This window comes from Pelobates fuscus, chromosome 10, assembly GCF_036172605.1.
Source record: "Pelobates fuscus isolate aPelFus1 chromosome 10, aPelFus1.pri, whole genome shotgun sequence".
NCBI classification, from domain to species: Eukaryota; Metazoa; Chordata; class Amphibia; order Anura; family Pelobatidae; genus Pelobates; species Pelobates fuscus.
This window is the reverse complement of record NC_086326.1, coordinates 24,809,705-24,826,919: the sequence shown is the minus strand read 5'-3', so window position 1 is coordinate 24,826,919 and position 17,215 is coordinate 24,809,705. Positions and strand designations below refer to the sequence as shown.

At 39.5% G+C, this 17,215-nt stretch overlaps 1 protein-coding gene across 7 annotated transcripts in view; it reads right to left on the bottom strand.

Moving 5' to 3' along the window:
* Nucleotides 1-17,215, bottom strand: part of MYOF (myoferlin) — a 135,890-nt gene that overhangs the window by 61,308 nt on the left and 57,367 nt on the right. For all 7 annotated transcript variants that reach the window (XM_063434992.1, XM_063434994.1, XM_063434996.1 and 4 more), the window contains exons 6-15: nt 16,208-16,362; nt 15,224-15,352; nt 14,553-14,615; nt 14,200-14,250; nt 10,444-10,474; nt 8,932-9,047; nt 7,152-7,278; nt 5,340-5,443; nt 3,790-3,858; nt 3,653-3,696 (exon numbers count right to left, since the gene is read on the bottom strand). In XM_063434992.1, coding sequence (XP_063291062.1) covers nt 3,653-3,696; nt 3,790-3,858; nt 5,340-5,443; nt 7,152-7,278; nt 8,932-9,047; nt 10,444-10,474; nt 14,200-14,250; nt 14,553-14,615; nt 15,224-15,352; nt 16,208-16,362 — 889 coding nt within the window. The remainder of the gene's footprint in view (nt 1-3,652; nt 3,697-3,789; nt 3,859-5,339; nt 5,444-7,151; nt 7,279-8,931; nt 9,048-10,443; nt 10,475-14,199; nt 14,251-14,552; nt 14,616-15,223; nt 15,353-16,207; nt 16,363-17,215) is intronic.

Below are 17,215 nucleotides of genomic sequence, written 5' to 3'. Positions count from 1 at the left end.
TACCAGTCCTTGCTAAGTTCAGCCTATACCCCGGGTGGGCAGTGCAGAGAGTTCCGGTATGAGGCCTGTCTGCTCGCCGGCTTGAGGAGAGTGAGCGTAGGTGTGCCTTCCCGACGGGGCCTGATGGCTTGCTCTCTCTGTCTGTATAAGCCAAGGTAAGTAGGGGTGTTGGTTCTCCAGGATACCCACATGGAGCTGTGTCTGTAGGCTGGACCGGGGTTTCGTTGGCTTCAGGCAGATATCAGCCGTCTCCTTGCACGGACGCGTGCGTTTGCTTGCAGGTGGGTGGAGGCGTCGTCTGTGGTGCCTTTGGTAACTCTGCTTCATCGGTCGGGGTAAGCTTCTCCGGGTAGAGTAGGCGGGCAGTGCCACCGGTGAGCACCCTTCTGGGGTCTGTGTACTTGCCTGCCGTTCTCTCTGCTCCAGCTTTTTCCAGAAAGCTGCGAATACAGCATCCAGTCTTGCGTGGATGTCGAGCCCCTGAGCCGAGTCACTCTGCCTGGTGGCGGTTTCCGCCATTTTGAGGACAGTGGACTTCGTCTGGGTACGTTGCCAGTCAGTCTGGTGAGGCTCTCCCGGGACCGAGATAACCCCCATCGGTCCATAGGGGGGGGAACGAGGGCCCATATTCAAGATTGTAGCCGTCGTGGGCAACAGGGGAGCGGCCGCCTCCCCCGTGCCTGCCACGTGTGTAGGCCTTGGGTGTCGCATTGGGGATTTATGCAGGGTAGGCTGCTTGTTCGGTATCGATACATGCCCCTTGTTGTCACCTCGCAGTTGGTGGCCCATGTGTGGCTTTTAAGGGCTGTTTGTGGCTTGTAGCTGGCAATATGTGCCTGGAAGAGCAGGAGCAGTACTTTCCTGCGTCCGCTCAGCTTGGCGGTTAGGCCCCGCCCCCCATACCATCCATTTTACACATTAACACCTTATATGTGACCATTTTACCACAGTTATGAATGGTCGCCTCCATTTTTTTTAAATCTCATGTTTTAAACATGTCCATTTTAACACTTTTTGATGTGCTAGTAGCGCCAATTTGTCTGAGATGACTCAAACTTTGTTTATTTTTGTAATTCGGTCTGGTTTTGGCACTTCTGACGCTCAAATAGCCTTTGGAGACTATATGCGTGTATAAACGTGAAAAGTTTAGTATACTAATTAACCCTTTCTTCTCACATACCATAAGGACGCAAACATTCCCATTTTCTCCAAATTTGGACACCAAAATGAAAACTATTTGGAAAGAAATCAACTCCGTTATTAACAAAAGATTGATCTCTGTCGGCGCCATAGCCTGTATTGTTGGCTTACTCTTCAGGTAAAATACCTCTCGATCCAGACACCAAGGAAGAACTCTTATGATGGCTACAAAATTGGAATGAGAAAAGTTTGGTTCTTTTCCCATTTTAAAAGAATTTGAAGCCAGTTAATTAGGTTTGGGAAAAAGATGTGATTCACAGTCCACAGGAGGGTGATGGTCTACCGACAAATCCCTCCTACACATGAATTGTTTAGAATGATTACCAAGTTTCTTCACCATAAAAAGCTTGGTCAATAAAACTGACTATTGTGCCCTATTGTGGATGTAGAATATCTCCGCAGTCCAATACTTAAATCAAGTAGGGAGGAAACGAAATCCAAACCTCTAGCCCTTTTTGCAATAGATTTTTGGTATTATTGACTTAGCAGAAACACTATGCTAAATATCTTCTGGAATTATCCAACACAGTCGAAGACTGGAACTCCTGCTTTTTAGTCTATTCCAGGGACTGGACACAAGATCCTCTGATCTTTCACCAGAATTGTATCGATTTAGGGTGCACTTCACATAGACCTTTTTGCATCATGTCTCAATTGACAACTTCCACATTTTTTTAGCTGGCGTTCAGATCCAGATGTTGATATCAAATTGAACATCTTTATCCAAGAACTTTATTGGCAATAAACATTATATTGGATTCATTGGTGTACAGCACAGGATTTGGATCGTGTGCAAGCCCATTTAAATAGAATTTTATATTGCATTACTTTTATTCCAGAAAAGCTAAAAATACAATAAATGTTTATCGTTCAGCTATTTCAGCTAATCATAATCCCATAGACATGTTACCGATCAGAAAACACTCATTAATGTGCAGATTAATGAAAGGAATACAATTTGAAAGACCACCTAATGCTAAATATCAATCCATTTGGGATGTTAATATACTTAACATGATTGAATCTTGAGGTGATACTGATTTATTGCCTTTAAAACAATTGTCATCTAAATGGTTTAACTAGGGCTTGTATCATTCAAAAGAGCATCTAACTTTAGAGACCTTGATCTTACTCAAACAAACAAAGTTCTGTCCTTATACCTTCATGTTAAAAATATATAGAAATACTAAGTCATCTTAAAAAAAAAAAAAAAATAACTTCAAAAGCATATGAAACCACGGCTTCCTCTCTTAGAAATCCTTAATTTTTGCAACTTATTATGTCATATTGTAAACCCAATCTTCCAGTTTCTTCGATTTTAGCTAGATGGGTCAGACTTCTGTGACTATGGATTTACACCTCTCAATTCAGAGCTCACTCCACCAGGAGCGGGGCGGGAGGGGGCTATGTCTACCAAAGTATTTCAAGCAGGAGGTTCTCTGACTGACATTCTAAAAGCAGCTGACTGGTCCTCTAAATCGACTTTCAAAACACACATTATATATATATATATATATAAACACCATATTATAATTATATTCTATCTTCAAACTTGAATAATGTGAGCTTCCTGTGTGCTATAACATTCCCAGATTTTCCCAGCACTTGTTATCTGAAAACTTTAAGAAGGGAGGCAAATAGTATCCCACCTAATGAACCCACCTGCAGGTTTATTTTTCTACAGTTTATGGACAACACTGACAATGATCTTTGGACTATCTTTCTTCACATTCTACAGTTCCTGATCTTTATGCTATTCGTAGCTCTAAAGAAGTGTTTTCTGTGGGGGGGTCACACTCTCCATTATGTGTGGTCCATGCCAATTGGTTACTAATGTTCGATTGTTAGCATGCTTGGTTGCATTATGTTTATTCTACCTATTTGCTGCTGGTTGAGTAGTAAAGAGAGATATTGCATAATATTTGAGTCTCCTGTCTTTAATACAATTAATACTTGCTGATGTGGAATTTACATTTCCAAGAAAGCCACTTTAGTTTGTGAAAAGAAAAAAAAAAAAAATTAAAAACCCATAAGACAGTGAAGGTGGCCTAGCTGCACCATAACCACTACACTTAGCTGTAGAAATGATGGTGCTTCGAGCTCTCCTCAAACCCAGGGGTCACTCTCTAGGAGAAATTCTCCAAGCACTAAATAAAAATGTCCCATTCTACACTTAAACAAAAAAATCCAACCTGCTGCTTCGGAATTAAAGATATTGTTGGTGGATTGTAGAATAAAACTGGGCATGGAAATAACTGGCTTGCATTAGGGAAAATATTCTACTCTTGCTGTTCTAAAAAAAAAAAAAAAAAAAAAACACCACCTCTCAATTATGGCTAACATTGGAACTACTTTTTCTGTGCTTTTCAACCTTTACCCAACATGGCATGGAACTTGACGAATAGATTGTTCAGGCCTGGTAGACTTTTTGTTGCATTTATTGAAAACTTACCAATCATAAACAGTCAGCCTTATGTTCTCACACATTGAAGGAAACTGTAAGAAACAGACAATACAATTAATATAAGACAGTACAGCACATTCTCATGCAACTCGGACAGGAATGTTTCAGGTTTAATGAATTCATACCTTTATCTGAAGGTTAACAGCCTGGTTCCATTCTGGGTTAGCATTCTTCTCTATTCGTCTAGTACAAACCTAAAATAAAGATATACATCTTACTAGACTAGGAAAAGCCTGAGCAAAACAACCAACAATAACTAACAATTCTAAAATTAAGAAAAGCACTGGTATAAGATATTAAAAAAATGCAGTCACTAAGGAGGAGGAATGCCACACAGCTTCTTTTAGTAGGGAATGGTATATGTACAAATTGTTTTGTTTAGGTGGTCACAAAATATTGGGAGAAAAAACACACTCACTGTACTGAACAAGTTTGTGTTGCAATATTTGAAGGGAAACCATAATTTCTATTGAAAATTGCGTAACTGAACAAAACCTTGCAAATCACCTATAATTTGTGTTATTTGTTTTTATCATAAAATTACTCTGGGAAATGATGGTTTCCTCTTTAAAAGCTATACACTGTGATACTACAGACTTTTTTTGCGATGAAGAAGTGGTCTATATGTTCATGTAAATCTGTAAGAAAAACATTTTTGAATGAATTTACAGTTACCAAAGCTGACGAGATATAAATTTTCCCCTTTACCACAAGTAGTAACATAGTGTAACTTTGGAAGATAAGTTGCTGTAACGGGACCACTGCCCAACTGTGAATTGCCCTCTCCTATGTGTGGATGTGCTCTCCTGGAATGTATGTTTTCCCTTTTTAATATTCCCACCCCCCTTTCTGTAATTTTCCCATTCAATCATGTAACTTCTTTTTAACCACATGGGGGTGCTCCAGCGCATGGAGCCCCATACGCCGGACCACCCCGATACTCCATTTAGAACGTGTGGTTAGAACGTTCACACCTCACTAGCGAGGTGTAAAAATCCGAAGACCGTAAGGGAAACAAGCGGCGCGTGCTTCCCCTGGGTGGCCGCCGGTTCGTTAACCGAACGCCCACCAGGAGGAGCATTTGCATCCCGAACCGACCTGTGCACACTGTCTTCTATCCCAGTGTTGGGGGGGGGGGGGAGGGGGGAAATCATCCTACCCGCTCCCACCAAAGCTATAAACACTTTATACACCCCTACCTGGAAGCTACAAGGCAAGGCTCGTGGCTGCCCAGGAAGACTCTCTCTTAGGTGGATACCAGCATGGGGATATCCACCTGAGAGAGGGATGCGCGCAAACAGGGAATCCCTGGGTCTGGAAGTAGGTCCCACGGCCACAGGACCCCGGTGGCCGCATGGACGTTTGTGCCAACCAATGGGAGAAGGAGCGCGCATTCAAACTAGGTTCGCGCCATTCTCCTGGTTGGTCAGCACGAGGGAGCACTGATTGGTTGCTGCAAGGAGCCGGCAACCAATCAGAGCAGGAGGCTCGTTCAAACAGTGAAAACTCCTCTCCAAATTATTCAAAACAAGGAAGAAAAATATTCACTTCATAATCTTCATTCACTGTTATGGAGTCTGAAAAGGTACATTTTTTAATTCTCCATAATTTCTCAGTAAGCGCACATTATAAATTGGTTTGATTTTTTTTTGGAACTAGCAAAATGTAAAATTACCTTTTTTCCAGCAAAAGAAACTTCAACAAATGGGTCGACCAAATTTTTCCTGTCAGATTCTCCACCAAACAGCTCCTTCACTGACTGTGCGAATGCATCATCCACTGGATAAGACAACGTTAAAGTTATTTGAGAGATGAAAAAATAAGTAATCCGCTAAAAACCTGAAATCAACGTCTACAATATTTTGAAGACGAGCTAGCCAATGCATTTCTGTTAAAACTCAACATATCTAAATACGCCACATTATCCTTATCTGCAAAGCAAACAGCCTCTAGAGACACTTCCTATGCAGCCACCAAGTGAAACTTGTCATGTGACGCTTGACATCTTGGGTCAGTCCATGCGGTCAGCGGTATGTGTAGCCACATTCATGGAACTGAAATCGGCTACACAGTTCCGCGAACACCACTGAGCCTTACCTTCTCCCACAATAATTTTGCAGCCGCAGAGACTAAGTCCCGTTCGAATGGCACTTAGTCATTTTTTCAGCCTGAAATAGACCGACCGCACAGCCCAAATCTATGGAACTGTTTTGGGCAGGAAAATGTGCTTGCGGTTGGTCATATAGGACTTCCATCTAACTTTTTAACCCCTGAACCGATTGCCCTGATTTTTGAGTATGTGTTTATTTCTCGCATGCTGATTATGAAAATGTATGTTTTATGTTTGTGACATGTATATTTTAGAAGTTAAAAATATTGTGTAAAAACTGTATTCCTCTGCCTGTGATAATGAGATTACCCATTGTGTTCAGTAATCATATCAAAGGCAGAGGGGAGGATTTTGTGTGGGAGTGTCTGTGTGTATTGTACGGATTGGTTGGTTGTTCTGTAATACCCTATGGGCTGTACTGTGGTTGTGGATTGGGAATAAAAGAGACTGTATGTGCCAGGACAGTCAGATTCTGCTTAACCCTCAAACCGAAGTGTGGTCTCGTTATTGGGGGAATTGGATTGTATGCTGACTGCCAGGAGTGTAACCCTTTCGTATGGCTTTCCTGTTCGGCTGTTTCCAGGATTCGTAGAGTTTGCGGTTCGGGAGATTGGTGCTTACAGTAGCTGCCTGTGCATCTGGAAAGGGGAATATCGCCTAAATGTTTAACCTCTGGTGAGCAAAACGGTCCGTTACAAGCAGAACCCTGGAGGAGACACCACCGGGATGGTATTTCCAGAGGAGACTCCAAGCAGTAGAACAATTTAAGTAAAATGTATTATTCAGTTTTTTACTGCAAATAGTGGAATACAGGTTTGGATTCCGTATGCTATATAGTGTTCCTTTTAACAAATACAACTAATAAAATAAAAAAAATACTTAATTATAACATTCTCGAACATGTACATTTTGGGTGTGGGAACCTCATACTATCGAATGAATTTGAAGGGCACGGATATTGCAGGTCTGAACTTAATGTTATCTGTTATGGACTTTTGTGTGCGTCTAGATGATACATCTAAAAAGAGTTTTAAATACATTATGTGCAATGGATAGTAAAAGCATATTTTATTAACCAACTTATGATCTACACTTTGTTGATATAGGCTTTGAAGCTGCCAGAATTCTAATAAGTTTATACATTGTATTAGATAGAGCTTCACAACCATACCCTGAAGTTTCAATTGAGCAAAATCGCAAAATACAGTTGTTTCAAAGATTTTAAAGTTCCAGATCTAAAATGCGCAGAGTTAATGGAGAAACACCCATTGCAATAAAAGCATGCGTTACACATTACCAGAGGTCCATTTATTTAGAAATAATGTTAGTTTTTTTTTTTTATATTATTTAATAGTTTTACAGGAATTTGTTACATACTCTGCGGAATATCTTCAGCTCTGTAGATTTTAAGCAGGAATGTAACCCATCGAAGTGTCACTCCAGCTGGTAACAAGAGATTGCTTTCAACATCATCAGCCTCACTCTCTTTGTCTCTTTTTTCAACCTGAAAACACCCCAAACACACATTTAAAACCAAACAAAAACAAAACTACAATATCGGTCAGTTAGAAGAAATCGTATGTAAAGCAAATTAAAATGGGAACAAGCCAACTTTGCACGCACTATTGTTAAAATGCTAATTCATTTGTAAACAATGACACTAAGACAACATAGACTACCGTACATCTGTTGGGTATGCAGAAATCTTGCGCCCAGAAAGCATATTGCACAGATATATACATAGCAAATGTTTAACATATAACCCATCCATTGCATGTATGTAATGCTCTGACTGTTTTTATCAGAGTCCATAAAGATTTATAAACAAGGTTTCTGCATATTTTTGTGCGGGGGAAAAAGCAGAATATTCAAATATATGTGGGATGCCAGTTTGCTGATCTAAGGAGGAATTTGATTGGCATTTTGAAGAATTTACAATTTAAGACTGTATTTTCACCTTGGATCAATAGGCCTTCAATATCCGTCCTACCTTGTGTTGTTGAATGCATGTTTGCTAGGATGCACAGCCATAAATGTGCAAAAAAGTCACGGTCACTCATTTGGATTTTTATCTATTTTCAAGAAGTAAAACTTGCTTGCAGTTGTACTTTGTGAAAATGGATAATTAAACAAAAGAAACACGAGTTAACCATTTAGTAGATGAATCCTTAGTGTAGAAAGAAACCCAGGTAAAATATAACTTCATTAATCATTTAAAATATTCTATTTGAGGTACTTGATCACGGGTATAATTAATAACTACAATAGGAGAATAGATTCCTACTAAAAAATAATGGGTAAATAGTAAAAAAAAAATGAATAAAATGTAACAAAAAAACAATAATAAAATTAATTATGTGATGGCATTATGATCACACCATGCATTACAATGTGTAAAAAAAAAAAAAAAGATATATATTGGCTAAAGTTAAAGTAACAAAAAGGATAGAGGTACATTTGTAGCATAACCAATTAGCCAGGAGGGGAGAGACAACAAAGTAGCAAGTCTGATACTAGAGCTGGGAGAAAGCCCTGCAGGAAAAGTTTAAATATAAATGCTGACTTCCCTACTCTGCTGTGCCTTTGAGGGCACCCCTTAAAAAAAATGCTAGTCCCCCTTCCTTTTCTTAGATTTCCTGCCTAGTGACCTATAGTTGGCTAAATTGCTGTAGAGATATCTCGTAGGTCTAGTCGGCTATAACAGTTAGTAACCAAAGGAGAAGATTGAGAACGGTGAAAAGATAAAATAAAATCTAAAATCTAATAAGTAGATCAATAAAGTATTGGTGCATATCGTCCCATATTCCTTAGACCAACACCATACTGTATAACTGCCCAACGCGCATTTCGACATTTAGGCGATTCGTGAAAATGGACATCAAGGAAATGCGTTCTCAAAAGTAAAGGGTTGGCTTTTATATACATGGCTTTCACACATCATAAAGAAAGTCTCCCGGTGTGTTTTTTTATTTTTATTAAATGCTTTTTATTCCCCCCTGTCCCTCCCCACTATATTAATTGCGTTGAAGCATTTGCATGGCCATTTTTAATTTTTTCATATTGAAATTATCTAAAATCTGTGCATTATCAGAAATAGTTAGTGGCTTGCAAGAATCATGATTGTAAACACTTATGTAAAAGAAAATTAAAAACTTACTGGGGGTTCGTCTCCAGTCCCAATAACAAACATGCTGACTTTCAGATAACCTTTTGCACCAGAATTTAAGTCATCTGGGTCAGACAGCAGGACCCATTTTCGCATGACTGCGTGACCTGGGAAAGGAAAATTTTACACATACATTAATTTTATTTTTTCATTTTTTCTATTGACATATGCTGCTATAGTATAGTATCTGGCCGCTCCACAGGTTGTTTTTGTTTGGGATAGATGGATTGGTTGATTGATAGAATAGATAAAAAAACCTGTGGAGCGACCAGATACTATAGCATATATACACACATACACACCGTTAAAGTGAGGTTTCTGTAGTAAAAGCAAGTCTTATGGCTTGCCTGGTGTGTGTATTTGTATTATATATATATATATATATATATATATATATATATATATAAATTCTCAACCCTCCTGGGTGATATGTTTATTCCTCATTCTCGGGGACAGGGAGTTTGAGGGTTCTGCGCAGTATCTTAGCTGTTCCTAGAACTCACTCTTCTGGACAGTGATCTCAGATGTCCCACCTGGATTCTTTTGAAGCCACTCCCCCCCAACCTAGGGGTCACAGCCCTGAGTGATCCAATTACAACTAGGACTACTACTACTGCCTTCACTTTCCACATCCTTTCTAGCTCTTTAAGTCCTTGGTATTTGTCCACCTTCTCATGTTCCTTCTTCCTGATGTTATAGTCACTCAGTATTGCCACATCCACCATGACTGCAGTTTTTGGTTCCTCGTCTACCACCATGATGTCTGGTTGGTTGGCCAGCACTTGCTTGTCTGTCTGGATCTTGAAGTCCCACAGGATCTTAGCCCTGTCATTCTCAACTACCCTTTGTGGTATCTCCCATCTGGACTTAGGCAGGTCTAATCCATATTCTGTGCAGATGTTTCGGTACACAATCCCAGCAACTTGGTTATGTCTCTCCGTATATGCTGTTCCTGCCAACATCTTGCATCCGGTTCCTAGGTGCTAGACTGTCTCAGAGGCCTCTCAGAGAGACAGAGACAGATCTCTCTATTCTCAAGTAGAGATTGTAGCCGTATTAGTCCAGTGACGTAGATGTAAAAAAAAAAAAAAAAATAATATCTTGTAATACCTTTTTTATTGTAATAACAGAATTTTTTTTATTTTTATTTTTTTTAATAACAAGCTTTCGGAGAACCTCCCTTTCTCAAGTCTAAAGCATTTCTGAGCAAGACGACACATACAATTCAAAGTTGAGTTGTGATACAGGGGATAAGTTCTGTTAGTCCAATAAATTTAAAAAAAAAAAGGGTATTACAAGAGACAAATGGTATCAGGGTCTAGCGAGCAATTAACAGAGCCGTGGTCATAAACTCAAAGCTACATACACAGGTGCAGTAATGGAAGCCACACACAAAAAAAAAAAAAAAATGAGACTACATGGCCATGGACCATACACCAAAACGGCTTCACTAAGTTAAAGTTGATTAGAGTTTAACAAAGTAAAATAAAACAGTAATCTTACCTGGTTCATCAAAAACAAATCCTATATCGAGCTGCAAACAAACAAACAAAATGCAAGAAATTAAATGAATTCTGCAGAAAAATAAGTGTTTAGTTGTACAGAAAAAACGCTTAGAATATTTAACTTTCACTGAAAGCCGTTTCAGAGATCAAGGCAAAATTACGTCATAACTTACAGGGTTATTCAGTAAAGTGAGAATTGTCAAAACAGCTAAACCAAAAGCATACTTGACTTGTGTGTGAAAAAATAAAATACAAAAAAAATACAAAAAAATACAAAAAAATAAAAAGGTTTGGCTTTTCTGGCCTTAAATTTGAAATGGACTTCCCAATGCTCACTTTAGTGCACAATACGGATAGTTGCATTAATTCGTCATCTTCCAGTGCACTCACCGTTAAACCCAGTTATACACTTCAAATTCCACTAATTCCTATTAATTTATCCAGACGGGATAATATCTGTTTATGATTTTTTTTTTTTTTTTTAATTCTCAGACAAAAAACACAGGGTAACTCGATGGGTTAAACATGGCACGATCCATCCTTGGTCTGGGAACCTGTTGAGCTCAAGGCAAGGAGCTCTCCAACTTCCTGAGTAAACTCAGCTGGGTTTAAACTCTGCTAAATCTGGGTGTGAAGATGTCTCTTGAGCCGAGCTCCTATGACGATTTTTATTCAATCGGGCATCTGAAAACATGCTTAAATTAATTTGGCCAGTTGACTTGTGCAAACTTTGAGTGCATTTAAGTTGCACTAAAGAGACATTAACTTCCAAAACATAATATATATATATATATATATATATATATATTTTTTTTTAAAGTTAGTTGTGCTCCTCTTCGTTTGGTTAGATTCAGCCCCTAATGGAAAAGAAAATAAGCACAATAAAATAAAAAATAAAATATATATATATATATATATATATATATATTTATTTATATTAAATAGGTAGCTGCACTCACGGATTTTTAAAAGTCCAAAATGTATTAATAAATGTTTAAAAGACGATCAACGTTTCAGTCCTACATAGAGGACTTTCATCAGGATAAATATATATATTTATTATAATCTGTACTAGCATTGGAATGGTGCTAGCAAAACATGAAGACTTTCAAAACAACTTGAAGGTCTTAAGTGAAGCAAGTGCACCAGTATATGTACATTTTATTTATATGGTTCAGGCAGATGTACTTAGCGTTTCCCCAAGTTATTCTTTATTTTATCGTGCATAAATGGTACACAAGTACCTATTCTGCCACAACAGCAGGCATAGGTTATAAACAGGCATACATTTGTGTGACAGAGAGTTATTAATGATTATACAGCACTTTTTTATGTGTATTTACTGCGTTTGATAGGGCATGTCAGAGGTTAAATGAGAGCTTCCTAAGGTGTACAGGACATGTCAATGCTCATGAGTTATGTCAAGCTTGAGATTGAGGCTGGATTTGTGGTTCTGGGGTTATATGTGCAGAGGAGATGCTTTGGTTGTCATTAGGTGACATTATTATCTCAGAACCGTGTGTTTATCGAACATTACTATATGGTTCCTATTACTGGGATTAAATCCGTTATGGGATGCTGCCAAGCTGTGTCACTTGTTGATCCTGTGTCTGTTTACCATCCCTACGGTTGCATTACCATCTCAGTGTGGTGTTCAGTGCTAGGTATGTGCTGCTTGTTACCCCTGACCAAGGGGGTTAGCGGGGGGGGTCGTCTCGTCTATTGGGTGTGTGCGTGTTGGCACGGTGGTAGGTGCTTATGGCGGGGTCATGGACCTTTGAGGGGGGTCCCTACGTGTCTGGTAGGTGTAAGTAGGAAACCCTATCGTTGTGCCAGGATTTGAGCTGCGCTATACTGTGCAGCTTGGGAACTGATAAGCTGGGTTATAAACAATCTCATCTCAAGTATAGATATAAGTGTCTGTCGCTCGGTCTCTAATTTGAGATGAACAGATAAACAGGTAACAAAACAAAAAAAAAAAACAAAAAAAAACCATTCTTATCGTTAGTGTCCGAAGAGCCCAGTTATACAAAGTCTCTGTGCAGCGTCCATGGGGCTGTTTCTTTTAGCTGCATTCATGTGGACTGGTGGTGTGCCGGGGCAGCGCGCGGGGTAAAGGGGGGGCTGTTCTCTTGGTCCCAGGTTCCCTCTGTGGTTTGTGCGTCCGCCGCTTTCAGCCCTAGAGTTTCAAGGAAGGTCGGGGCTTCTGCGAGAGAGGTAAGTGTATGGGTAGTCCCGTTGTGCGTGGTCATCAGCGATCCTGGTGCTGCCCACCTGTAGCTCATGTTGGCTGCTCGCAGTTGTTGGGTCACTGGGTGGAGTGATCGGCGCCATTGAAGGGTGGCCCTCGTTAAATCTTGGTAAAAGGTTAAGTTGGAGTTTTCGAATGATATTGGGGTCTTGTCCCTCAGTGCCGCCATTATCTGTCCCTTGTCTTGTGAGGATATACAGCGTAGGATAACGTCGCGTGCTGTTTGTGAGGGAGCTCTTAGGGGGCCTGCGACCCGGTATATTCCATCGGTTATTAGTTTCCTTGCCGTCGCTGGAGGTAGTATTGTTGCCAGTAGCCTTCTTATGTAATGAGGCAGCTCTTCTGATGTGACACTTGTTGGAATGCCACGGATTTTAATATTATTCCGTCTATGGCTGTTCTCTAGGGCATTCAGGTGTAAGGTCAGGTTGTGTTGGGACTTTTGGAGCTGTTGCACCGAGGTCTGTACGTTTGTTAAATTTGTTGTGACTTCTGTCATGTCAGCCTCTGTGGCACGCACTCGGTCGTTAGTCTTTTGTAAGTCAGCTCTGAGTCCTGCGAGCTCCTTAGCTAGCATTTTGTGGAATTCATGCAGGAGTACCTGTAAGTCATGTTTGGTCGCTGGTGGTGATCCCTCTGGGGGGGCTGGCGGTATGGTACCGAAGTCGGAGCTCCCTGGATGATCAGCATGGTCCATTTGTGTGGTCGCCGTCTGGCTTTCTTCTGGGGCTGGCTTGGGCCTAGCGGGCCGTTGCAGCATAGCCCCTATGTCTCTCCCTTCTGTCTGGGTGCCGGTTTTCTGGGAACGTCTCCCCATGGCAGGCATGTGATCCACCAGACTGGGATGGGGTTCAGTAGATAGGGTGGGTACAAGGCCTTGGTAAACTCCTCCGAGGAGCGCCGTCAGGTCGGGCAGTGGATGCGTGGAGTAGGCCCCGGCCCTCCGTTGCCGTTTCGGCTGTGTCTTTTTTAAAAAAAAGGGCATCTATCGATGCAGCTCGGTGTCCCCAATCAGGGTATGGGTCTAGGGTGGTGGTATCTGTGGTGATGCTCAGGATTAAGGCGAGATACAGAAGATTGGATCCGGAGCTGTCAGCAATGGCGTCTGATCAGCTCGGTGGTTAGCTCCGCCCCCCTCCCCAAGTTATTTTACAGTAGGAAGGCTCAGTAAGTGCAGACATTCTAAAGACATTTCATAGAGGATATAATGCACAGCACTTACATATTGAATTAAAATGCATCATCTTTGATTAAAGGGTTATGTTAAATATGATCAAAAACAGTGATACACTGACAATTTTCAATCCGTGGAGTTAAACCTTTTCCTGTAGCTTAAATCTTCCTACAAAGAATGTATAAACCTGAATGATAAAGGAAACCAAAGTAACTAGAATTTCTAGCGCTACTGTGCATATGGTCACTGAGAAGAAGAAGCGCATCGTTTTTTCACACATAAAATGAAGGTCATATTCACCTATTTATAAAAAAATATATTTTTTTTACCTTAAATTCTCCAATCAAACTGTCAGATCGTATTGAACCAGAATTGAAGAGCTGAAGAAAAAAAAAGAAAATAAACAAGAAATCGGAGTGGGATATTTATTAAGTGGATTTGATTTTTGAGCCACTTGGCAGAAGTCAAGATGGACTTGTTGATTTCTACATTTCATTTTTAGTTATCGTTTGACACATACATATTTGTCAAATATAATCTACAAGTGAAATGATTGTCCCATCCATTAAACTTTATTAATATGTTCTTTACGTGAGAATATCTAGTGAGGAATAAAGGGTCAGCCGAGCAATCATTCCAAAACCTAGGGGTACCCAGTTTTTATGCAGAACTTTATACTCACACGAATGACTACAGACTCATCCAGAAGTTCTAAAGGGGTCATGTTCACATTATAAAAGAAGAGCTGTTCATAGGTGGAGAGAATAAAAAAAATAAATAAAGAGAAAATGGATGTTAGAATACACCTCCTCTGAGATACAGAATATTGTTACAAACTAAATGACATACAGTGCTCCATTAAGAAGGGATGGAACCAGTATGCGACATAATGACTACAATCAAAATAAATGGATTATCGCACTGTAATATCGGGCTTCAGAGATTTCAATAATAAACACGATTTTCCTGAATAGCTCAAGCTAAAAAAAAAAAAAAAAACAACAAAAAAAAAAAACATATCTACAAGTTGGACTGGATCTGGCAAATTAAATGTATACATATATAATGTGTACTATCCATTAGTATTTGGGGAGGTTCAAAGGTTGATTTCCCTGATGCCCACACCATGGTTTAAAGTATATTAAAAATCGGTTTAAAGTATATTAAAAATCCCCATATTAAATCTAGTGTCATAACAGCCTGGACTTAGCCAATGCCTACAGGAGCGGGAAAACAAATAAAATAAAAAATGTTTAATAAGTGTATTGTGAGAGAAGGCAGCATACGAATGAGCAAAAATAAAACAAATTTTAATTTGTACATAAACTACTAAAAAAAATTAAAGTGGCTTACTTCATCAAAATATGGATTATTTCCCCTCTTGATTCTTGTCCGGTGCGTCTGACCGGCCACAGTAACTTTTACAACGGGCTTGATGTTGTTGCCAGTAAGCTGACGTCCTTCGATAACTCGAATACGAACCTATGGAAGGAAGAACATGTGCAGATTTTTTGTGTTTATTTTAGTTAAAGCTATTTTAACCAGTCAATTGCAGGCACATGTTAGTTTACAGAAAAACAATGAACTGCTGCTCTATATCGTTAGCATGGAATAGGCAAAACAAAATCCTTTAGGATTTCTCAGATGGTTACAACAGCATCAGAATAAATTGCTTATGTTGAGGAAACTGAGTTTACAAAAATAATAATGAGCATCCTCTTCAGGTGCCGTACTGCTACTGGGTGTCTAACCTTTTAAGGACCAAACTTCTGGAATAAAAGGGAATGTCCTTAAGGGGTTAACCAATGTGTGTGGAGCTTGAGGCGTTTGGGAGCGTCCACGCAATGTCCATCTTATATAATCTAGGTTTCTGACTTATCACAAAGAAATGGCATAAAGAGAACGTTTATGCTTTTTATACACTGATCGGACAAATGAGAAGAAGTAACCAATATTTTTTTTTTTAATTATAGTTGTATATTAAATGTATCTTATGTAGCAATAGATATTTTGTATTACTGCTTTTTCTCCCCTCCCTCCCCCTTTGTTGCTCACTTGATCTATGAATAAGTTCAACATTTAGTGGTTATACCCTAACAACCAATCATCTTTTCTTTCCCCCATCAATCCATATCAAGAAGGAAACAAATCTATTTGGTCATTGTCCATTTCATTTGTTTCAGGATTCGTCCATATAGCATTACAGAGTTTGGATTATTGGATGAAATTAACAATTGACCAAAATTCGGACAAATCAGAAATTTAATTGAAAGCGAATGCATGAGTCTAAAGATTAACCCTATAGTGAATAACAATGAAAGAGGGAAGCTCGAATACCTGAAAGTCTTGTGGTTTGTTTGACAAAATTCTTCTGGTCTTCTTTCCTTTAGTAAGACGTCGTGCAATCTGATTGTCTGCTTGGCCAGGAACTCCTGGGATAAATGGACTGATTCCAGCATCGACAACATCTCCATCTTCCACATCTTCATAGTCTGAAAAGACAGAAATAGGTATTTCAGATCTTCCAACTGTCCCTATTTTGTTCCCAATTCCCTCTGTCCCACTTTTCGACCAAACCCCCCCCCCCCCCCCCCCCACAGAGTTGCACACCAATAATATTTACTGTAATGTGTCTTTAAAGTACAATAAATGTGGTTAGAAATCACAGTGTGTAAATAAGATACATTGTTCTAAATTACATTTTAGTTGCATAAAATTGTTCATAGTAAGTCACCGAATTTCTCAGAACACTCCAACCCACACTCCTAAAATTTAGAAAGTCCCTCTTTATCTTTTTGAAATGTTGAGAGATATCGTACTTTACCCCAACTAAATACTTTGTAAGCCAACTCCACAGTTGCTTTGGGGATTATAAAATAAGTGTACGTACTTCTTTAAAGGGACACTGTAGGTACCCAGACTAATTCACACCACTGACGTGGTCTGGGTGCCATGTTCCTGTAGTGCAAAACATTGTTCTGCATCATTCTTTAACCCCTTAAGGACACATAACATGTGTGACATGTCATGATTCCCTTTTATTCCTGAAGTTTGGTCCTTAAGGGGTTAAATTAAATTTTACCATTATTGCCACCCATCACATTCATAAAATCGACAAACTAAAGTCATTGAGCCTTTACATTAAAAAATATCCAGGATACAAATCACATGATATAAGTTCTGCTGAAATGAATAGGTATAAGTTAAAAGGCATGAGTTCAGTACTGCTTTCATGTTGCTCCTAGTGAACTTATTGTATACACGGTCTTGTGGTATGAAAAATGATCTGCCTGCCGGGAAAGCTAAAATAGTCTCAAATGTATACATTGAATGCAGCTGGTTGCC